This window comes from Mus caroli, unplaced genomic scaffold, assembly GCF_978045245.1.
Source record: "Mus caroli unplaced genomic scaffold, Mus_caroli_1 scaffold_2, whole genome shotgun sequence".
NCBI lineage: Eukaryota > Metazoa > Chordata > Mammalia > Rodentia > Muridae > Mus > Mus caroli.
Window position 1 is genome coordinate 117,909,116 of NW_028227257.1, and position 26,244 is coordinate 117,935,359.

Here is a 26,244-nt window from a genome sequence, read left to right on the forward strand (position 1 = left end):
TCAACTCAATCCTCCATTTTTGTAACATACCATTTTATCTATGAAAGATACATATAAACAGTAGGACAATGTGACAATATGGTTTTACAAAGGAAGACACAATTGCTCATATTTTTTCAAACTAACATAATAAACATAAATAATGTTTACTGTAAACCAATGTGATTAGTAATAACTAAAGGATCTTCTTTACTGTTGCAAACATGTTAAGCAAAGTGGATGCTGGTTATTGCTGGGATTGTTCTTTTTAATATCTCCCTGACACTAAAATCATCTAAAATGAGAAATAATTCTGTGGCTCCTAACTTTGGCTACATCACATGCGATATTGCCATGACTTCCTTCAATATCATTGATGCTAAAATACAATATCATTCCCTTTGTCATCCAAATGTCAGCTTTGATTGCCTTAGATTTCCCCACATTTGGTTTATCTATGGCAAATTTTTGATCCATTAACATTTAGAATCCAGAGAACTCTGCTTTGTAACATAGGTCACTATCTCCTTCCTCCTGTGAAAATTAAAATTCTAATTTTCAGTTACTTGCTTTGTTGACTTCTGATTCATGCTTTAGTGATTTTTTTTAATGAATTCTGAATGCATGCAAGAAAGGCTGTGGAATCAAGATAACTAAGGGTGCTTTGGAGCAAAATTCTAATAGTAACATTGAATTTCTACTCACACACACACACAAAAAAATGTTTCATGCATTATTCTGCCAGATGAACTGTGGAGTGAATATACAGAAAACATTATTAGCCTTCTGTAGAAATTCTGAGTATCTACCAATCTTTATGATAGATGTCATTAATTACTAGGCTTTATTAGGCAAGTGAGATATTCATATTCTACTTGAAATAACATTGTAGCTTGAAAATATACATATCTTGCATTTCTACAATAACATAACTACTTCTCTCTCTCCCTCTTTAGATTGTCTTTGGAAATTTGACAAAAATTTCCCTTTGCCTTTCACTTGAAGCTTTAGTCATGCTCTCAACTCTCTGTCATGACAAGTAACATAAATATAAGATGTCCAACTGAAAACATGTTTTTTATGTTGATCATTTATATATCATTTGTATGTGATTGACAATGAAATGATAGAGATGGTATAAAATGCAATATTTCCTTGGATAAGAACTCAAATTTCAATTAAAACGATATAGTGTTCATACTTCTCTAGGCAATGTTTTATTTGTCTGTTAAAACACAATCATTTGATGGCTCATTCCACTGTTACTGCCATGAAATAGAAAGTGATATAATATTATAGTATGATAAAATATTTACTATGAAACAGAGTAAGTCTATCAATCATTAAGATTGTTAAATATTGAAAGGAATTCCCCAGCAACATTGCAGAATCATTGCTTTGGAACACATAATTAATAGAAGAAATTAAGATATTTGATATGAATAAAGAAATAAGTTAGATAATTCCCCAAGGTTCTACACACATATCTTCACCCGATATGGATCTTTGAGAGTATTGATAAACCTGACTTAAGACGTGTTGAAAAATATTAGACAAGCTGAAAGGAAGGATCAGAAACTACATAATGATATCTTTGAGTTACATTGTTTAAGTAATTCATCGAATGGTTGTAAAGTATGCACTTGAATGGGAATTACCTGGAATAAAATTGAAAGTAACAAAATTGAATGTGGAATTATGAAATTTATGCTTGCAAATGTTACTATCTCCCTGTTATGCCCCTTTCCCTTGGGAAGTAGGATAGGATGATTCATTAACCTGAATGTTACAATGATGACTGACTCTATAGTCCCTTTGACTAAACCAATAGAACATGTGTATGTTTCATCATTTCTTAAAGAATGATTGCCATAACTTATCTGAACACTAACATTTAATAAATCTAAACAAAGTTTACTAAGTATACTAAACATTCTTAATATAAGGTTATTATATATAATCACAAAATAAGGTAGATTTAAATTTTTTGACATACAGTCTTTTCTTATTAGTAAAGCTTTGACAATTTAGATCTAGACTGATTTATTCTTGAGCAAAGAGTTGTTAATCCTATAAGAATTACCTAATTTCAGTCATTCACAATGGTTTACAACATTGGAAGTGGATATTGACTGATTTATTATATAATGTTCCTCAAGTAAAGTTAATGTAGTCTTATTTAGACTAGTCTGTTGCAAACATATTTCCACAGATATTGTTGCATGTTTAATCAAAAAAGTCATTTATTTAATGAGGTAACCTAACTTCCACCAATATCAGAAGGGTTCTATGGATCTTTAATAAATAATAGGTATTTTGAAAAGCAGATTTATAATTGAATTATACTCATTGTTTAAAATAAAAAAGGACTAAAATGGCATTTAAAATGAAAATCTTTTATAAGTAAAGTTCCTTTACTATGACAGTCAAGAAAAACTTGAACTACCTGTCAAACATAATAAATGAACTGAGATCTAGATTGCACAGTACAAGATAAAGTTTGATATTATAGAATCCCTTGCATCTTCCTTACTATAGGTACCTTACCATAGGTAAGATTAGCAAAGTCCCTCTCTTCAACTACTGTAGAAGTACATATTTCTTATCTATTTTATTACTATATTTATAAAAATGATAACATTTTAGGATCTGTTGAGTTCAATTTCTTTAAAAAAAAATGTTTGCCAAGAGTTATTCAGCAAGAGGAGATTGGAAATATGTATGTCTATTCACTCAGCAATTTGATACTACAGTTTGCCTTCTTTCTACAATATCAGAAAAGACAGTATAGCAGTACACACAAGTCTCACTGCAAAGAAGACCCAAGTGAGTTTCAGCATTGTCAATAGAAGTGAGGCACACAATGATGGTGCACTGTAGTTATGTAGTTATGCTTGGGTAAATGTTACGGAGCTGTGAATGACTATTGAAGTCATTGTACACTCAACCCCTCCTCACCATGAAAGAGAGTTACAACTGCTTCCTCATCTCTCCTCCTCCTCCTACTCTGCTTCTTTTCCTTTCCTCCCCACTTCTTCCTCTACCACTCTTTGTTCTCCTTTACCTCTTTCTGCCTGTCCTTCTTATTATGACTTACTTATCATGTCTGGAAAATGTGAAGGAGGCCAAGGCTTTATCACACCATACTTCTTAAACCTCTTTTTCCCAGACTGTATGCCATTTGTGTGTGATCATGTAAGTTATACTGATTTATATTCTTAGAAAACCTTAGAGTCATATAATTTTTATTGTTAATTAATATAGGAGAAGTTTTAGAGGGCTTATGGTGGGAATGGCCAAGTGTATGAAGCACGTGTTTATTGTTTACATTTTGATGACATCAGAATTACTCTACTGCTTCACAACCCATCACAAAAAAAGTCCATGTATTGCAAAGCATTTTACTTGATTTAACCTACTTCCCAGTGAATTTTCATTATGTTGCAATTATTTTGAAGCAGTTTATTCTAAAACCAAATAAGAGTTTTAGTATTTTCACAATAAACCTTCCACAGCTCTGGTTCTGCAACTTGGGTAAATCGATAGTTGTATTAAGAAAAGAAATAAACTCAAGAGTCTAAACTGTCCAAAAGTGGTGAGACTTTGAACAAAGGTGACTCTTGCTATAAGAATCTGGTAACCATGTACTTGAATGAACTTCTTATCTGTGAAACACCCAGCCATTTTCTGAGGGAGCTGTATGGCCCATGTTGCAAGACTCCAATTGAGATTCCCAATGTATGTGTTGTGTATTTAGAAAGTATGGCAGCTCTTTCATCACATTTTACAGCATAAAGTTTCTACCAGTAGAAACAGAAATGTAAATAGATATTTAATAGGGACATAAAGAGCTACCATTTATTGGATATTTTCTACAACCCTATAGACATTGTATTTCCATGTATAGACTAACTGAAGCTTGAGACTAAGGAATAACCTGTCCAACATGACATATTAGCACCAATCAGAATGTAGTCCTAAGTCTTCCTATTCAAAATTCCTTATACATAGCAATTGAAGTAAAATTGAGGCGACAAATATGGACATTTACTTTACTTCCACTGAACCATGTAATGCTATCTTAAATACTAGAATCCATTAAAGGGGCATATGCCTTCAAATTCGTGAAGAAGGAAAAACTGTTTCCTGCATTCCACTGTAAAAAAAAAAATGATAACTTAACTTTAGGACAACCAAGACAAACAAAACTATAATCCAATTATGAGAAGTCGATCCAAGCTATGAAAACACCTGCCACCTTTGGAAGGTTCCAATCTTGCAGAAATGATCTCAAGGGAGACTAAAGGATTCTCCTTTGTTTGTGACTGCTAGAGTAAACACCAAAGGGGAAAAAAGAATATCACCTATGAGGTTTCCATAAAAACATTTTCCTGTATACTTAGTAATTTTTTTTCACTAAAAAAAAAAATATTCACAGCCGGGCGTGGTGGCGCACGCCTTTAATCCCAGCACTCGGGAGGCAGAGGCAGGCGGATTTCTGAGTTCGAGGCCAGCCTGGTCTACAAAGTGAGTGCCAGGACAGCCAGGGCTACACAGAGAAACCCTGTCTCGAAAAACCAAAAAAAAAAAAAAAAATATTCATAGCTATGGGATGGTAGTTACTCCATGTGCTATTTCTTCAATTAAAACATTAACATTTTTAACACATTTGGATGTACTTTGTAAAATAAACACCATAATAAAGAGATAAAAATGACTCAATAATTGATTGGTAAACACCATGTAACTATGGAATAATTATATGTTCTGTGAACTATATACTACTTATAGCTGACATTATTTAGGAAACATAAGAAATGAACTTGTAATTTGTACTTATCAGATTTCAATTCCTAACAACCAGTGAAATATCCCGTTATTATGCAAAAGTGTCCTATCATTAAATACCTGGTCAGTAATAATCATGCACTTGCTTAGCATATACCATACTCCAAAATGCAATTATGGTATCATGATACCAAGTAATGACATATGAATTTGATGCACTCAGGAAGAAAAGGGAATTTTTCATTTAAATATAGATTATAATCCTTGTATGCACTTATCCAATAAGATTTCCTACAGTTACAAGAAGGAGTTTGACTGGCTCCTTTATGTTGTTCAGCTATTTTTCAACTTCAGCAAATACCCAATACCAAGCAATCGCTAATACCCAGATCTCATTTCTCACTCTGTCTCTTCCCAAAGAAATAGAAGACTTTGTATCTCTTCATTAGAGGGGAGATCTTGTCTATAAATTATTGTTTGTCTTTGTTAGAGAGTTCTTCCCTTCAGCATTGTAAATGTGGTGTGTGCTACTTGGTAGGCACGCAATTAATTCCCTGGACATTGTTTGAGGAAGGTACATGTTAGAAGTACATGCCATATGTAAGTCACTTTCATAGATCTTGGGAAGGCAGATTCTCTATCAATGAATCTTGTATGCCGAGATACTGGATTAATGAACCACATATTTATCAAAATGGATTCAAAACTCTTTGGATGAAGACCTCGTCTTCATACCTTATTCCAGCCTGAGGCTGCACTCCCATTTTCTGATCACAATTCTGCCTTACAAGAACATACTTTTGATTGCTTGCAACTGTTTCTGACCGAATATTTTTATTTCCACAGACAACGACACTAATTGGTCTTTTGAAGACTGCACGTCTCCTGCGTCTTGTGCGCGTAGCCAGGAAACTGGACCGATACTCAGAATATGGTGCGGCTGTTCTAATGCTCTTGATGTGCATATTTGCCCTGATTGCCCACTGGCTGGCATGCATCTGGTATGCGATTGGGAATGTAGAGAGGCCCTATCTGACTGACAAAATTGGATGGTTGGATTCCTTAGGAACACAAATTGGGAAACGTTACAATGACAGTGACTCGAGTTCTGGACCGTCCATTAAAGACAAATACGTCACGGCACTTTATTTTACCTTCAGCAGTCTAACCAGTGTAGGATTTGGAAATGTGTCTCCTAACACCAATTCGGAGAAAATCTTTTCCATTTGTGTCATGTTGATTGGCTGTAAGTAGACTTCTCTTTTGCTATCTGTTAGGATAAAATAATAGCACAAAATTGGTATTTCTAGAACATAGAGAATGAAGCAGAATTATGGAAACTATAGAGATAGGGGGATTACACATGTGGATACTATATTTTATAAAGGATGATTTTTTTTTCCTCTGGGAAGTGAAGAAACAAATTCTTTACCTATTCTTCTCTTGGAACTAACGTTAATATCAATATAAAATAAATTCATCCCTTGCTTAGTTCTAGGGCCTCCCAATGTTGTTTGAACCTGAGTACCATCCTCAAGTCCTTAATATAAAATAATATCACACTGAGGACTCTGTCTATGCTGAGTGGTTAAGAACACTTGCTACTCTGGCATAGGGTCTGTGTTCCATCTAGTGCCCACAATCTCCTGTAATTCTGGATCCAACCAGATGCCCTCTTCTGACCTCTGAGAATATTAGACATGAACTCAGTGCAAACTGATACATGTAGTCACTCATATATAAACATGAAAATAAGTAAAATTTGAAAAATTATTTTTTAAAATATTATCACAAAAATGTCTTTAACCCAAAAATATCTTCAGGTATATATTAAATCACTTCTAGATTACATATATTTCCAACTGTGACAAATGCTACATAAATCGCATGAGGAAGAATGAGAAAAATGTATGGGCATGTTCAGTACAGACAACTTTTGGAAAATATTTTTTGTTCATAGATGGTTGAATTCTCAAATGTTAGTACAGAAATCACCATTCTCTACAATTAAGAAGGTTTTTTTTTTTCTGTACCCTGGAATACATTGGGTATAAAACTTAAATGATATAGGTCTTTAGACTGAGGGTCTAAAAAATTACAGTTCATTCATTGTTATATAAAAGTGAATGTAATTTATTACTAATGACTGTTTTCCATTACAAGACATGATTAAGTGAGAAAATAGATAGACCACTACACATAAATCCCTCTCATATATGTAGAGCCATTACAATTATGCCTTCAATTTCCCCTCTTACTGATTTTAAATTGCTTTTCTTCTGGCATAATCCCGAACCTTAAGTCATTACATTTTACCCTGTAGTAGGAGCATAATGTAATACATATATTACTTAGGATAAAATAATTGGTGGTAAGATGAAGTTGACTTAATAATGTTTTTGAAATTGCAATGGAAAGCCCTAATAATAACCTGGATGACAGCAGAGAACAGTAACAACTTTAAAGGTGGTGTTGGCTTTGATTGGAGCACAAAGTTAGAAACAGTTCTTGACAATTGGTTTTCATACATCACCATATTAATTAATGAAATGTGCTTAGTGGAAGCATATTTATGAAACTGAAATGAGTTCTCTTAATAATCTACTCTGCCTAAAATATAATTTATATTTCCATAACACTTTCATGAGAAAATACATTTTTAAAAAACCCTCAAGATCTTCCAATTCCATCCCACACTTGGCAATAAACACAGAGATTGCATTGCATGCAGAAGGCAATGGAGCTGGAGACTATTAAAAATAGAAATACACATTCAAGGCACCTTTAATCTGTAATTGTAGCCACAGAGCGGGTGGGAAGATGACTTTGCAAGCTTGTCAGGTCTCCAGCATCCACAGATAAACCAGGTGAAGCAGGACACACCTATAACCCCAGTAATAAGAGAGCAGAGACAGGAGGACCCTTACGGATTTCTGGCCATCCAGAGGGTTTGTTGAGTTCCAGATTCAGTAAAAGACATGAAAAATATGGTAGAAGAGCCAGTGAGAAGGCTCAGCAGATCAAACTTGACACACCTAGCTCAATATCTAGATCCGCTTGATGGAATGCTGACACCTGCAAATCCTGCCCCCCCCCCCGGCTTATGTGCGCATGCGCGAGCCCGCACAAACACACACGGCCCTCTCATACATGTAAAACCATTAAACCATTACAATTATACCTTCAATTTCCCTCTTATTGATTTTAAATTGCCTTTCTTCTGACATCGTTTTAAGCTCTAAGTAATTAAATCACACACATACACATACACACAAACATGTACATGCACAGTTGCATACACACTCAAAATTAAAATGTAAAACTGTAAAAAAAGAAATATACATTATGGTGAGATAATATATATTGGAATATAAGTATATAGGAAATATATATATATATATATATATTTATATAAATATATATATATTTCAACATATATATATATATATATGTTGAAAAGTGATTAAGACAAACATCAGATATCAACTCTTCTGGCTTTCACATGTTTATATACACAAACATATGTAAACACATACATGTGTGAACACATACACACACACTAACTTAACAAAAACAGCAAAAAAAAAAAAAATCCATCCGAGTGTATTTCACAGAGTTTAAAGATTTTAGTTGCATTATTATCAAAAAAGGCAATGTAAAAACTATCTGTTCTTGATTAAATATATCTGTAAAATAAATATGACTGTATATATTTAAGAAAAGTGTCCCTATATTTAGGAAAAAAGAATACAAAATTGATGACCATTTATCCTATTCACTACCTAGAAATCCTAAGCACCATGCATCTTTCTCATGTGCATCTTTCTATTGGAAACAAATGGTAGCTATTGCTTAACCTAACCTCATGTCTAATGTCTGAGAAGTTGTAACAGTTTCTCTTGCTTACCCCCCACCTTCTTAAGTTTCTTTGTCCCCTTTCAGCTCTTAGTTTTTTCCCTCCTGACTTCTGCTCTTTCCTTGCATACTTACTATTGTCTCATTCTTCTAATCAACATAACACTAGGCTATCTTGACTGATCTCTTAAAAAGAATATGAGATTTCTGTGGATAAATTTGATCTCTTAAGAGAAAATTATATTCAAATAGGGCAGAGAAATAGTTAACTTCCATTTCATGTACATCACTTATTTGAATGGAAGACTCAATTTTATAACCCTTAATCAAAGTAAAATGGGCAATGCTTGATGTCACACAGAAAAGGCTCCCAAGCATTGCTTGTGAGTTCTCTAATTACCCATGATGCCATTAATAAGGAAAAGCAAATTAAGACTTTATGCACGAAACAATACTCATAAATTTGTTTAGTCATCAGGCATAATGACATTTTGTTACTGATATGCAAAGAATAATTGCTTATTATTGTTTACAGTATTTATGCACCAAGAAAGACTTCTCATACCTAGAGATGGGTCTAGTTTCAACATAAAATTAAAGATCAAAACTAAAATTTTAATGTAAAATATCAAATAACTGGGACATCTATAGACAGTCTTAAAGGTGCTTTTTTCACTGAATTGCTGATTGTGTGTGTAGAACAGAGATCGGAGAATTTATTTTAGTAGTGTACATAATTAGAAAATGAAAGAACATTGAACAAATATGAATATGACTGTGCCCATGCATTTATATCTACATTCTAAATTATAGATAACTTGAAGCTATTAAATTCTCAGAAATACCAGGCTTGCATTTGAGGTTTTTAAATCATACAACCTAGTAAAGTATAAGTGAGTGTCTTCCAGCTCAAACGTGCTTGACAATGAACTTGGAAGAAATTCTTTGTTTTAGTGTATCAGTCGCTGAAGTTCTACACCTAGCCATGATGGAGTAATTGGACTCCGAGGCTTCTATCAAACAAACAAACAAACAAACAAATAATCAAAAAACTAAGCAAGATGTATGAAGCCATTGTTTTTAGAAACTGAGAATCAAGCAGAGAATTGTGATCTGTGTGAGAGAAACAAACAAAACCAGGATCTCCCTGTGCTTCCTATCTGGAAACCCCGTGCAGGATGAGCATTGGCAGAAGAAACCCCTAAGAAAGTACAGCAGTCACACTCAGCTAAGAAAGGAAGACCAGAAGTCATGGAGGCTAAGATGCTGGAATCTATAATACAGAAAGAGAAAAGAAAAGAAGAGAAGAGAAGAGAAGAGAAGAGAAGAGAAGAGAAGAGAAGAGAAGAGAAGAGAAGAGAAGAGAAGAGAAGAGAAGAGAAGAGAAGGGAAGGGAAGGGAAGAAAAGAAAAGAAAAGAAAAGAAAAGAAAAGAAAAGAAAAGAAAAGAAAAGAAAAGAAAAGAAAAGAAAAGAAAAGAAAAGAAAAGAAAAGAAAAGAAAAGAAAAGAAAAAAGTCAGCTCTTGAACCTACTGATCTCTTCTAAGGCACAAACATATGGAACAATAGCGCTCAGGTCCAGTAAAGAGCTATGAAAGTACAAGCTGAACTAGTTTCAGAGCTCACACAGATAGAAGAGACAATAAAATTCAAACCAGCAGAGTAGAAAGCCTCACCGATAATCCAGATGTGCAGTAGAAATCTCAGAAAATACAGCCTTGAGAACCGAAACTAACATAGCCCTAACAAAGATTTAAAGGCAAGTCTCAACCATGACCTTTGGGATAGAGACATAGCTCAGCAGCAGAGCATCTCCTCTTCAAGTGGTCTATCTATCTATAAGACTACAAGAACAGTATCTAACTAAACAACAACAACAGGAAAAGGACTAGACATTAGATGAAGCTCAGGAAACAAACACACATTAGACACCTGGGATTACATCAAATTAAAAAGCCTCTGAGCATCAAAGAAAACAATAAAGAGTAAAGAGACAGTCTACAAAGTGAGAGAAAAGATGGACATTTATCAAAAGCTGACATACAAACAACCAAATGCAGGAAAGTGTTCAGCATCTCTAATCTCCATGCAAACACACATTAAAACTAGATCTCGCACCACCCTAGTAACAACATCTACAGTCAAATATATATATGTAAAATGCTACCACAAAAGACCGCTTGTGTACTGTTGGTAGAAACATACACTATGCAACTATTATGGAAAAATAAAGATATAGAAACTTCATTAACTGGGTTTATATACAAGGGGAATGAAATCAGTCAAAAAGATATTTCTCTACCCCCATCTTTACTCCAGCACAAATCACAATAGTTAAAAAAATGGAAATAACTTCAGTGCTACTCGTGAATAGAGAATGAAAATGTGGTAATAAGAAAAGGGAAAGTGTAGGTGGAGGCAAGAAATAAACTGATTCATGGGTAATAAGTTATGGTGAATAGGAATAAGAAAATCTGGTGTGCTACTATGCACTAACATGACTTTACACAGTAACTATTTAAAAGATTTTAGGTGTTTTTACCACAAAGAAATGATAAATGCTTGAGGAAATAGAAAACATTTCAACACACGCATTATCAAAATGTTATATGATGCCCACCAATAAATAGATTGTTTTTCTATGCCACCCATAAACACACTTAAATTTGATTTTAAGGGGAAAACAGTGTAGAATTCTGGAATATGAAACTTGCTCAGTGGGCACAGTATTTGCTGTGCAAGTCTGAAGATCTGATTTTCTCTTTAATATCCAACAACCACATTTTTAAGTCTGGATATGATGACAAGTGTCTCTAACCAGTCACTGAGAATGGAGCCAGAAGGATCCTAAGAGCTTGTTGCCCGGGCTGTCCACTAACAAGATCCAAGTTCAGAGACAGAATTTGGCTCAAAAATTATGCTGGATAAATGACTGAAAAAAGTATCTCTTGTTTGATGCCACCCTCTGGGATACACACATGCCTGTATTGCAAGTGTCCATGTACATCCGCATACACACACATTAATATAAAAATAATACACACACACACACACACACACACACACACACGAGAGAGAGAGAGAGACCAATATAAGAGAAAAAAACAGTCGAATGATTTTAAAAGAATAAGAAGTCCAGCACCATGCAATATTATTTCAAACAATAATTATAGTTATGATGACCATTAACAAGAGAGAGAACAAATAAAGACATGTAGACCTGACAAAATTCATTCAACTAGGAGGTGAAACCAAGCTCTTGATAAATGCAAGTCTGGAATCCTCAAGAAGAAGAGCAAGCAAAAGCAGCAAGGTGGAGCCCCCAGAATGAAGGAGGTGGGTGGAGACTTGTTCAGAAATGCTATAGCTTGATTTTTCCTTCAAGATTGAGAAAAACTATAAAAGACAGGTTTGAAAAAAATTCAATGAATATGAGACAAACTGAGAACAAGACATATCAAGGCACATTATCAAACTGCCAAAAACTAACCACAACGTGAAATTTTCAAAGGTAGTAAAAGAAAAATAAAGACATTATAAACAACATAAAAATAATAAAATTGACAGATCTATTATATACAATGGAATCAACAAGACAATAGGGAAAGATCTCTAAATTGCTGGACAAAAAGGAGGATCTGTCACCATGGAAACTTATTATTAAACTGAATTTCAAACTAGGACAAGGAAGAAGGTGACATGATTTATCATGAACAGACTATAAGAAACTATAAATTCTTCGAATGAACGGAGAACTACACCATGTAAAAGTATGAAATACCTAGGAATGAAAGAGACCAAAACTAGTACTTATAGGAATGAATTGAAAGCATTTGCTCTTGTCTTTATACACCTTCAAGATAATTGACCATAGTGAAAATAGTGTGTGTGAATTATCGGTTTGGTAAAATATGTAAAAAGAGGTGTGGCAATGACAGCCCAAAGGAGCAAAGGTGACAGAGAAGTTCACTGCTGTGAAACCCCTGAATCACTTGAGACAGTATTCAATGTGTGAGAAAGAAATAATTACATGGAAAACTAGAAACTATGTTAATAAAAATTCAATAAAATTGGCCCAAACATATAGGAATCAGCTAAAGCTGGCTATTATTATAAAAAAAAATAAAATAAAGCAATAACCTAGAAGTTCCAAATATCCATCTTAAAAAGTTGGCAAGAGACAAATAACTTAAGGTATACAAATAGAAAAAATAATAGTGATAAGAGGAAATTATGAAACTATTTGGACACATACATAGAGATATTTACTGGACATAAATCCTGGCCTCTTTTCAAGGGTTAGGATAATTAATACTCCTTCTACCAGGCTTGGCCAAGGTACAAATATCCATCATTACTAAGGGAATGTTTCAATTCCAAGACACTGAAAAGCCGACCAATCAAGACTGTTGCCCCATTTTAGTTAGACCTCCCGCTGCTACTCCTGGTTTGGCTGCACAACTTTACTGCACATGGCCTGGAGCTCCAGGCTAACCATTGTCTACACTATGTGCCCTCACCTTGCATGATCCTCAAAGAGAATAAATCAATACTCTTAGTAATGCAGTTGGTATAAATTTAGTTTTGTTCATTTGTTTGCAAAGTCCCAGACCAGTGCCAATATCGTCTCAACACTTCTGCCACAGTGTAAGACATGATGAACAGAAACAGACTAGACTAAGAAGTCTTATGATAGCATGGACTACATCTGGTTTTGCACACTTTGGATGAAAAGCTGCGCTCTGTTGCTTGAGCTGCAGGTCAACGGTAGAATGTCTTACTGATGGGAAAGACCCAAGATGTATAACCCAATATCACCATCAACACCAACACCACAGAAAACATTAATAACTGATTTGCGATTGACAATATAGAGCAAATTGCACTATTGATAACATGATAGCTTAAAGAAAAAAAACTTTAAAATAAAAATTGGTCAATTGTATCTCATCAAAATTATTTATTTTTCAAATGACAATGTTGAGCTGGGTCTGATTACACATGCCTTCAATGCCAGCACATAGAGGGCAGAGGCAGGTGTGAGTTGGAAGCCAGCCTACACTACACAGAAATTTTCCCGTCAACCAGGGCAATATTGTAAGATGCCATCTCAAAAAAAAAATCAAATGACGTTGTTTAAAACGAAAAAGGTAAAAGTGAAAAACTAGAAGAAAATATTTAGAAGATATAAATATGAAAAAAAGTCTAGCATCCAGAATATATTAAGAATTCTTACAACTTTACAAAAAAGATAATTGAGAATTTTTTAATGAGCAAATTATTTTAACAGACACTGCACAAAAAGACATATGAATATTGAAAAAGTCCATTTAAAAGTAGTATTAGTCACTGGTGAAATGCAAATTAACCACTAATGAGACACACTACACATGCTACCTTGGTTAATTTAAAATGGCAATACCAAATGTCAGTAGGATATGGAACAAACGGTATTGCCATAGTATGCTGGGGAGAACATAAAATAAGACTTTGGAAAACAACTTGTTTCTTGCAAAGTTAAATAAGCTATATCATAAATCTAGGTGTTTAAAACACAAATGAAAATACAAGCCCACACAAGTATTTGTACACAAATGTTCATAACAGTTTTTATGTTTAACAGCCAATGTGTGGAGAAATAGTGGGTTTTTTTTTCTGTCAGCAGGTGATGTAATCAAACTCCAATACATCCTTATGATTTAATTTAAAAAAAAAAAAAAAACACTGATAGACACAGTGATTCTCAGCCTTATGCTGAACAAAAGGCAAACTCATACAGAATGTGTGCAGTGGTACCTGAGAGGTGAGACTCATTGCTCCAGTTTCATATCTGAATGAACATAGGCAATGAAGACACACAATCATGTGTTCAGGGATGCTAGAAACAGCTCAACTGTGCTTGCAGATTGGACATACTTGTCACAACTAAATAAACTGTACCCTTAAAATTAAAACATCTAGTTATATGCTAGTTGTGTACCAATAAATTTTCATCCTTATTTATTTTTTAAAACACATGGAGTAGATTTTTTAAAAAGCAAAAATCTAAAAGTTCTAATAGAATACTTAAGCTCATACTTTCTTAGCAATCTATAATTAAGCTCATACTTTCTTAGCAATCTGTGTGCTTTTGGGAAGGAGGATATATTTATTTTGTTTCTATAATACTTCAACGTGATTTAAACAGTTCTGAGGAAGTCAAACTTTCCACTATAGAAGACTAAGGGGACTAAATGAGATGTTGAGTTAGAGAAAGTCCCATGTATAGATAGTCTTATTTATTTGCATATTTGTTTGTTTAATCTGACAATATATATTTGTATATAGAATTTCATACAGAATATACAATATTCTATGCCAGTGAATGGGCAAAAACTAAATGAGATTTGTAGAATATAATAATTCATTCTCTTTAGCTGGCAATATTTTGCTCTAAAAGGGTGGCAGAAGAGATAAAACCTCAAATCTTTGGAATTTTAAAATCCAAAGTGTATAATTTACCAAAGATGAATTTCAAGTTTTGATTCAGGATTCCAATGACATACTTAAAATCAAGGGTTACCATCTTTGACAGTTTTCAATTCCCAGTTCTGCAGTAGCATTTTTATACATTTCATGAAGAAATGGAGATAAAACTACCGTATCTACTAAGGCCCCAATAAGAACTGATTCCTGACCTCTCTTCTTCATATTATGAGCCTCTGGAAAAATAGATGATATGGGCCTTGTGTATAGGATAGGGAAGAGATCTACAGAGTTTTGCAGAACTAAGACATAATTTCATCCTTTGTTATGATAGTCCAAACTCAAGAGAGCATGCATCTTCTGCCATAGACAGTAAGAAAGAGAGTGAACTCTCCCTGTTCCAATTTCTGTTCTACTAAAACCTTCAGTGGACTGTATAGATGATGGCCACCTACAGAGGAGGATTCAATTTGCTTTACTTAGCTCAAATATTAATTTCAATCAGACACATCCTTACAGACTCAGAGTGGCATATAATCAAATTATCTTAATACCCTGCCCCAGTCAAGTGGTCATGAAGTTAATCCTGGTCTTTCCTCATTTTCTTTATGTATTTAAATAAATGATCACATCTTTCCTAGAAACATGCCCTTCTTTGGATATCTCTGGCACACAAAGATCATTACAATTAAGCATGATACGATATGCAAAAGAAATCAGCTGAGGAGGAAGACAAATGATCAGAAAGAACGAAAGAAAGAAAGAAAGAAAGAAAGAAAGAAAGAAAGAAAGAAAGAAAGAAAGAAAGAAAGAAAGAAAGAAAGAAAAACCTACTAGTATAGAGAAGCCTAAATCAGATGGCATCTGTTTTTTAAATGAGCAAGTATTTTTTAAAGGAATGTTTAGAAAATGCCTTTCAAAGGAAAAGAAGAATGTGTTGGACGAACATAGTTGAATCCCATACTTCACACTGTGCTGTTGCTTTGAATGTCTCATCACTGCTTACTGTACCCAGAGCCTGAAATCCACGTTGCCACATCCAAGTTCTTGACAGGATTCCCAAGAACCATAAGCAGCACAGACATCATTCAAGTTTTCTACATGAAACATATGGCTTCTATGTTAGAGTTATTAGAAACACAAACACAAAGGGAAAACAATAAGAATATGAAGGATTTACTTTAATAAAAATGTAGCTCAAGAGCTTAGTGCTAAAGAGCTCTTGCTATGCTCACAAAAGATCTAGGTTCAGTTCCCAGTATCCAATCAGTGGCTCACAGCCATCTATAACTCCACTTCCAGGGGATCTAATCCCCATTTTGGTCTCAGTGGACACCAGTTATACACATGTTGCACATATACGCATGCAGACAAAAACTTCATACACATTTTTAAAATGTTCTCCCAAAAAATATTAATGAGGATATTCCAAATGCTCAATGTAAATTTATGTCATAGCGCTTTCTGCCCATAGATGAGCAAAAATGTGCTATAGATCTCTTGGCAAAAGTTAAGCAATATACATTTTTTCTAAGTCAGATATATGTATGAATATGTATAGCTATGAGATCAAAGTAATTAAAATCAATTAAGAAGTGCACTCAAATTAACACTCTAAGAAAACTTTATGTTCCATATGAAAATTAGTCAATTACTTTAGAACTCCAGAGTATTGAAAATTTGCAATGAGGTTTAACCATGACAATATTAGATTGCAGACTGTGGTAGAAATAAGTCCTTGTTTTAAAAATAGTAATTCAAGTCTAATTAAAAATTTAATGTTTAAATTTTATTATAGTATCTTATTAATTTTTTATAGTTTCATACATGCATAAAGTGTAGTTTAATCATACTCCTCATGCCTCCCACCCCTCCCCTCCTTTTACCCTCCTCCAAATTTCATGTCATTACCCACTTTTTTAACAACTCACCAAGTCTGATTTCTGCTACACATGGGTATGGGGTTATTCTCCAGAGTATGGTTGCTCTACCAGGGTCTATGACCTTAAAGAAAATTGACTTTCCCTCTCTACAGAACTGCCCATTGTTAGGAGCCCTTTCTTCCTTCATACTGGGATGTTGCCTGGTTTGTTCTTGTGCAGGCAACTACAGCCCCTATGAGACTACGAGCACAGTGGCCTTGTTCCATCTAGAAGACACTGCTTTGCTCTGGTCCTCCCTGACTTTTATTCTTAAAATCTTTTGAATTCCCCTTCCATGGTGTTCTCTGAGCCTTGGTGGGAGAGGAAAGTATACTGTAGATGTCCCATGTGTGACTAACTCCAACTACTATACTGACTCTATGTACCCAGTGCATAGAGTCATCTGTGTTACCTGTCCTCTGCACTAAAACCACCTCTGAGGAGGTCTACGGGTTTCAATAAGATATGGGTGAGAGATACAAATATAAAGAGCCAGCTGATATTGTGCCCATTTATTAAAGTAATGATGGTAGGTTGAGCTTTGAGTGTACGATCTTCCCAACAATGTGTTCTTGGCTGTATTTATGGTACTAGGCTCAAGTTTTCTCCTGTGGAGCTGACCGTAAATTGCTTACCGTTCAGTTACTGTTGCACCCATGGGCATATTCTTCCATGCTGATCATTATTTTAGCTCTAAGAGTTCACAGCTGCATAAGATTGTTGATAACTTTTCTCCCTAACTCTGCATATCATTTTCAAATTTTATGAAAGCCACTCAGCAGGTGAAAGCTTCCTGGTCCACATCAATGTGATTTCTCCATGTCCTATAACAATACCATGTAGGAAGAGAGATTGCCATATGGAAACCTGTTATTTTGTCAAACATGTGTGTGTGCGTGTGCATGTGCGTGTGCGTGTGCCTGTGTTTGATTGCAGTTGCCCTTCACATGGAATAATGCTCATCTCAGAATAATGTGCATAAGGTCACCAAATAAAAAGTCCATGGACATCTATGTGATTCTTGCACCAAAGTTGTTACTCAAGGGTGCCATTGTTCCTTGTTGTCCACCAAAACTTGATAAGTCTATATTACTGAAAAAGCAGGTTTTAAATACCTAAAAGATATTTTTGTCTTATGAAAAACTTTTGAGAGAAATACATACAGATAGGATGGGTTTTCACAAATGTACTGAACATCCAGTTAATATTCTTGGTTGCATGTGTATCTCACAAAGAAATACCAATTTTACTTTAAATCATGATGATTTTGGGATATTTTACATCTTTTTACTATTAAAAATGTAAAGAGGGATTACTGTAACCAAGGTCCAGGGGTAAACTGACATACCTGGGTTAAATAATTAAAATCAGCACATTTGATATTCTGAGAAAATATACTCTGCCCAAGCACAGTGTTTCCCCATAACTTTGTTTTTTTATCCAATCCAGCTCTAATGTATGCGAGCATTTTTGGGAACGTTTCTGCAATTATTCAAAGACTGTACTCGGGAACTGCCAGGTACCACATGCAGATGCTGAGAGTAAAAGAGTTCATTCGCTTCCACCAAATCCCCAACCCTTTGAGGCAACGGCTTGAGGAGTATTTCCAGCATGCATGGACTTACACTAACGGCATAGACATGAACATGGTAAGTATTTCTGTTTCCCAAAACAGAGTCTCTGCAGGCATTACAGCTGTAGTGAAATGAAAGGCCAGTCTCACCAGCTTTGAGCCCTGTGCTTTTGTTTCCTTCTCTTGGATGTTTATTTTTCTCCCCTGGAGATAGTGTCTCATTCTCAATTCATGGCATTGCATGGTGCTATATCTAGTTATACTGTGTGGCAAAGGCATTATAACGTGATGCAAACTGATATAACTATGTGTCATAGAGTTCCCACCTCCAATTAAAGGACACATTGTCTTAGCTAAAACTCGGGCCTTCGTGGTACAGCCTGGTTATAAACAAACAAACAAACGAACAACAAGGTAGTTGAATCCATGTGCAATTTGATTTGCAAAATGAGCTGTGACATTCTGATGACCCTAAGTAGAGATCCGAGACTAACATTTTTTTTTTAAGTAGGACATCATGAATACTTGTAGGAAAGATTAGAGATTTTTAAGTAAGTCAAAAAGCAGGAAGTTTCATGCTTCCCTTTACAATTCATTATATTCCATTTCAGTATCCTTTGTTTAATGACTCTTTCTGCTAAAGAGGGAGAATAAACAAGTTGACATTTTAAAAAAGGAGAAGAACACTTCTTACAAATACCTCCTGAAACACTGCACAAAAATCAGCATAGTTAAGATGAATAGTTCTGAAGAGCTCTTTTTAGGATCAAGAGGGTGGTTCCCATTATTTTCCTTGCTATTTGCCTTTGGAGACCCAATGCTACAGATACACTATGTAGCAAAGTCAATCCCCATGACATATTACAGAGCCATAGGAAAAGACATCCTCACAGCACTCCTCTGTTCTGAAAATTCTTCTGAAAACACATAGTTCATATTTAATAATTCCATCGATTACATAGTGTCATTTTTGTGGGAGTGTATATGTATAGCTTAGATTGCTATTTTTCATTTGACCAGAGTTGATCTAACAAAAAGACAATGGATCAAATTTAGAAATCATGGTGAAGGTCATTGAGGAATTACTGCCAACTCAAAGACATGTCTATATAGGGATAATTTTTATCATAGCTGCATGTGATTTATTTGACTGAGAGATAAAAATCATATTATCATAAAAATTTTAATTTGAAGAAACAAATGAGTAAGCACATTTTAGCCAAAAATGGAGGAGCTCAAGTCCATGAGTTGATATTTTCAGTTGTCCCAAGGTTCATGGTGAAAACTCCACTTAATAAATTGATCTCTTATGAGATGATTTTAATCTTCCAAGAAAGAACACCTATATATTGGCTGCTTTTATAAACTGTTATTGTAATTGTTTAATGAAGAGACCAGCATTCAAAAACCACTGGGGAATTTTTAGTGCTGGGCTGGCTTAAGCAGTGTCAAGAACTTGTAATTAAAATATGTGTCACTCAGTTTTATTGTTCCATACTGCCAGAGGATTTCAATAACAGGAGTAAAGCAGTCATCTATTTTACTTTCCTTCTCCATAACATCTAGATCTATGACCATTTTTTGTGATAAAATATTTTGTGACAACTATTTACCTGCCATTGTTTGACTCTATTACCTATAAATATGGTTTATATACCCCTTGCCTATTTACAATGTACTTATGAAAGATTTATCTCTTTCCTGTCTGCTTCACACCTTAACACACGGAATCACAACACCCACCGGTAAGAACAGGAGGTATTTATATCCAATTTAATTCTCGTGTAAACTGTGGAGAATACCCTTGTTATCTCTCAGGGTTAGAGCTTGTTAAGTGATTTCCAGTGTTAGATCTGATCTTCTTTGCATGATGTAGCAGAGGAGATACAAAGCAAGAAGCTGGGGAAGATAACATGGAAGAGGCCAAGTATAGAACAGAAAGAAAAAAAAACTCCATTTTAGTAACAACTTGACCTCCAACAATGTTTATGTCCAGTTTCCTACTCCCCACAAAAAAAAAAGAAAAAATACCTCTCTGCCCCCATTCCCACAATGGTAGAGGTTATGGGTATACGGTTTGCATTAGATAATTGTCATAAAGAAAATTCATTCTCTTTCATCATCCTCTTTTCATGATGTAGGTGCTTTCTCTTCTAATCATCTGCATGCCAGTATTACATGATCCTGGAGCGTGTAAGCTCTAAGCCATGTGCCGCTGAGACTTGCATGTGGTTTTGAAAACTTGACTTTGCACGAACTTCTTGTTTGTACATGGTGTCTACATTTTCATTTTGTGGCTGCAAAGTGAGTAAAAGAAAAAAGAAAAAGAAAAGAAAAGAAAAAGAAACTCAGTTAACTCGGAACAGCACGTAGAAGATGTTGCGTAATATTAAACATGATGTGTAGAACAAAGTTGACTAGCAGAAAGCAACTGTATATTAGACTTTTGAGAGGTTAAAAAAAAAAAAGTCCTTTCTTTTTTAACCTCCAAAACCACACTGTTAAAGATTCTTGTGTCTTGTCAAATTACTGTTGGTAAAATTATAGTTGAATAACAGTTGAAAGATACCTAGTTTGTGTACCATGATACATAAAACTACATCAAACTGTTGTATTTTACATCAACATTCCATATTATTTCATTTAAGTATAAACTTAAATATAATTTCCCATGAGACATTTCAGGTCATTTTTTTACTGTTCAGTCATTTCCAATGTTTCTGAACACACAGTTAGTTTGCCTAAAATTATTTCATTATCTAAACATTTGATTGCTTACCAGACCACCAAAACAGTAAATAATTGACCTAAAAATGAGACTATATTCCTTAGCCCTTCTATATTTTACTTTTCATATGCATTATTGCCAAAATGTTCCAGAACAGAAAAACATCATGGATTCCCTTTCATTTGAATCAAAATAGCCCAGAGTACAATAGGAAAGGGTCAAGCAAAGAAAGGTAGTAAAAGGGACGTGTTCTTCAGAGTCTGGCTTCAGCTTGGGGATTATTGTACAATTGTCTCAAGTACGTGTGCACATTAATTCCTGAAGATATTTTATCTTCTGCATACAGAAACTGGACCAGTTAGCAATAAGGAGATATTTTCTCAAGTTAAATCTAATAGTATTTCAATGAATGTCCCCAAGTCAAAGCCATCTCCTGATCCAGTCTAAAATTTCTGGTTATCCAACATTATTTTGGAGTGAATGCTACCAAAAAAATAAATAAATAAATAAAAAGATAATGAAAATTGTTTTCTATGTAAGTGTTAGATCCAGTAAACTAAGATCACACTTGAGAGCTAGGCTTGAATGAAGAAGAGCTCTGATGGTCCAACTGTCCGTTATCACAACAGGAAGTAAACATTATAACTTTAATATTAGCATGGAAGATTATGTGCATTTAGCGGAGGGTTTTTGCTTTCCCTAAAAATTTGTGCTACAACAACCAACTAATGGCTGAAAAACAGGAAAAAAATCAGAAGACCTTGGCACTTATTCTCAGCATGCCACCATTCTTGTGCAAGTCACTTAATCTTTCTGTAGCTTCAATAAGCTCGCCACTTATAAACATTGAAAAAGGCACCTGTATTCAAGTAAAATATATGCTTCATAATCTATCTGCTGCCTATGCCGTCCGTTCCCTGTAGGAGGCATCTGCGCCTTCCTTGTGGAAAAGCTTGCATTGAATATTGTTCCAATGCCCATCTACAAAGTGGATGTTAGAACTGTTCATTGTAGAGAACATAATTCCAGAAAACACACGCAGAAGGTCAAGGCCACACACACTGAATTATTCAATTCAGGCACATCTTTATTTAGTTGATTTCAGGATGGACAGGATGGATAAAGATAAGAGGATTTTTGTTAGGACTGCTTAATGAAGGAAAATTTGAGAGATGAGTATAGAAAGTATCTGGACTTATAGTATAGATAAGAAATAAATTCTCCAGAAAGGTGAACAGAAAAAAACCACTTTGAACACAGGTAAGGAGAAAAATTGATAAGGGGGTGAGGAGGTCCCTAGAGGTATCCAGGCAGGGAGGCAAGCCAGGCAGAGATAGAATAAAAACCAGGTGCAGATTGACTCCATCAACCTGTATCAGACTTCAAAGGAGTCTAATAGCAGGAGGTTTATTCCAGGGTACATAAGCCCAGTATAATTTGAAAAAAAAATATGGCACAATAAAATCTCTGGTGTATGAAGAAACACTGAAACTCAATTCATGATACATATCACTTCTTCTAGAGAATGAGTTCTATATGTGATACCTGCCCTAGCTTAAGGGCCTAAGGGTCTGGACTGGTCTCAGTCATACAGATAGCATAGAAGTTATTTGGTCTATGAGTTATATGTGGTCCTTGTTGTCTGAGCTTGGGGAATCTTCTGGCTATTGGGGTCCTTTAGATTACTAGCCCCCTCTGATCTTATTTGTAGAAGCTTGATATGGGCTGGCCCAACAGATAGTGCAGATCACAAAGCTAAGAATAACTTCCAATTCTTAGCTTTATCATGGAACATCAGAGTATTCATTTTTCCCCATTGGAAAGACAAATCCTGTGTGCTTAACGTTCTTGGTTTCTCTGGAGATCTGTGGGCACAAGTATCTTTGTGCTGTGCTCCCAATAAGGGGGCATGATGCCTTTCAGGAATAAGGGGGAAAACTCCTCGCCAGCACTGTACTACATGTTCTAAGCTCCCACATTAACTACACTCTAGATGAATGGTGAAGAGGGTAGAGATGTATGTAAAAGCAGAGCTGTACAAGTAGAGGCTTTAAATATTTCAATGAAGAGTCAGCCTCAGAGGCTAAACATTTTTCCAAACACAGTGGTATTCTGTGTGACATAGCATGCTTCTTAAAAGATGTAACATATAAACACAAAGTAGAACAATGACTGATTAATGACAGACTGTTTAAAACAGAATAGAGACCCTTATTTCGTGGGACTGCTGTGATTTTCTTTCAGGACAGAGTTTCTCTCTGTAGCCCAGGCTGTCCTAGAAATCACTTTGTAGACCAGGCTGGCCTCAATCTTAGACATTCCCTGACTCTGCCTCTGGAGTGCTAGGATTAAAGATGTACTCCACCACCCATCTGGGGCTAGTGTTATTGCTAAGAGATATTTTAATCAAAAATTTATGTTCCTCATTTTCATATCTCTTCTAGTTTTTCAATGACCTGGCAGAGTAGCCTCCAGTACTCTGGAGTATTGCAGTGATCTCTGCCTTCATCATCAAATTGTGCTCAAGGCAAATCCCATTTGGGGCAGCAGAAAGATCAGCAAGTCAGTCTCAAAATCATGAAGACTTGAGTTCGATCCCCATAGCATATTAAAATAATATAAAAAGAAAGAAAAAGAAATCAAAAGTAGTGGTTTCTACTTATGACTCCACCACAGATAGACTCTCCAGTTAGCTTGCTCAGCCTACCAGGTACATTTCAGGCTAATTAGAGAGCCCTGTCTCAATATACCAAGTGGACAGTAGCTGCAGGCTGACCTACAAGTTTAACCTCCAGTCTCCCAAAGCATGAGCACACATGCGCATTCATTCCTGCATGCACACACACAAACACTGAGATAAAACCATTTTTTCTGGACTGTTAATTAAAATTTTTCACATGTGATAGACTTTGATATTCAGATCATACTTTTTGACAGATCACAGTAAAGTGCAATGGTAGGGACCTGTGCTAGTACTCATTACTGAAATCAAGTAAAAACAATCCTTACAGTAAACCCTGTCACCAAGGTAAAAGGAAAGCTTTAAAATAGTGTAGCAAGATCTGCGTATTCAATCCTTTTACCTTTCCTAAAATCAGTGTCCATAAGGTACACACATGAATGTACACACACACACATACAACTTAAATATTTTAAAGATAATAATTTCATGTGCATGGTGGTTAATCAGTCTGCAGAGATTTCCTATCTCTGCAAAAAGGGTAGATTATAACCTTGAACTGAGAAGCATATTAGTATACAAGTTTTGTCTCTCTTCATCTCCTTCTGTAGCAGGACCCTAGGTCACATATACTTCTAAAAGGGTTAAGTGCATCTGCCCATCCTATGCTACTTACTCAAAACCTCTTTAAAATATCACCATAGGAAAAAAAAAACAAACAACAATAATAACAACAACAAAAGCATCGCAAGCTCCCTGACATGACCGATAGAAAGCATAAACAGAGCACCTGATGTCTTTAGGTGACAAGCCACTCAGTCATCTTTAAAAATGATGGCAGTCATGCAAGAATGACTTATCTCAGCTTATCTACGTTATCTACTTAAATATAAGCCGACCACTGTGCAGTGAGTCCTCCCTCCAACCACCCCCAACTCATGTAGCATTAGCTGTCCCTGAATTCATTGTATAGACCAGACTTGCCTTAAATTCAAAGATCTGTCTATTTCTACTTCCTGTGTGCTGGGATTAAAGGCATGTGTGTCACCACACCCAACTTATTTAGCAGTTTCTGACCCAAGGGAAGAAATGACAGCTTGCCCTAGGGCTTTAAACAGATCAATGACTAACTGAAGAAACACATCACAGAGACAATGAATCCATTCTGGGCTTCAATTTCTCCATGCAATGCTAATATTCCTCTGGCAGCAATAGAGACTAAAAATGATATCTTCATTTGTTTTCCAACTCCTTAAAATAATGACCCTGTTTGAACAGGGCCCTTGAGTGTAGTTCCTGATGGAGAAGGGAATGACATATTATAAAACACTTTCTTTGGTAAGTTAGGAAGAGGCAGAGTCATTCAAACCCAATTCAGGCTCCTGTTCTTCTATCAACACAGGTTAAGCCAATAAAAAAGAGAAAGGAAATAGAAAACACACCTGTTGCACAGCCTCCAGAGACTTGAACACAACTGGAGTGGCTAGAGAACCCAGGAAAGACACACAACACTGAAGGCTGGGATCTGATGTCTCTCTGCTGGAGAAGCCATAGTGCCCTGAATCTCAGCATGATATGCAGAGTTGAGCAGAAAAGCAGGGTTATTGTTCATAGCTGAACAAGGAGACAGGGATAGATACAGATAAAGAAGCAGGGTTTATTTATGGACTATAGCTGAATCAAAAGGATAGGCTCAGCTAATTTCACGAAGAGGAGCCTCTCCAGGTGGGCAAACTTCAGGCTGTAACATCAGGGGATAGAGAGAGTTAGGGTGGACATTTTCTACACACACTATCAGCAACCACACAGGGACCAAGAGGAAAACCTGCCATTTCTCTCTGAGCATCGCTCTGGGGAGCAGGTAAACTTTACCATTTCCTCTATTGGACTGATCCCATGCCAACAGCTCACACTCACTCAGGAACCTATTCACTGTGGCTTCCTTCACTTGCTCCTCCCTACACAGAGTTCACAGGAGCTTGGTAATAAAATTGTTACACAGCATTTCTCTAACTTAATGAACTCATATCATCCTCAATATCCCACCCCTCCCGCGGGTGGGGGTGGTGGAAGCCTGATATTCTCTTCCATGAAAAACAAATCCATGTACTAGCGATTGTTATTAACAAATATGTAAATGTTCTACCTGATATGTTCGGCTTTCTTCTTTACCAATTTAAGGATGAAAATACGCAGAAACAATTCACTCAAACCATCTTATTTCATAACAATAAGAAAGTAATAGCACTATTATC

General features: G+C 35.5%; 1 protein-coding gene across 3 annotated transcripts in view; it reads left to right on the top strand.

The window, feature by feature from the left end:
• Kcnh7 (potassium voltage-gated channel subfamily H member 7) overlaps window positions 1-26,244 on the top strand; it is a 464,734-nt gene that overhangs the window by 381,198 nt on the left and 57,292 nt on the right. For all 3 annotated transcript variants that reach the window (XM_021154157.3, XM_085834833.1, XM_085834834.1), the window contains exons 8-9: window positions 5,614-6,013; window positions 18,458-18,657. In XM_021154157.3, coding sequence (XP_021009816.1) covers window positions 5,614-6,013; window positions 18,458-18,657 — 600 coding nt within the window. The remainder of the gene's footprint in view (window positions 1-5,613; window positions 6,014-18,457; window positions 18,658-26,244) is intronic.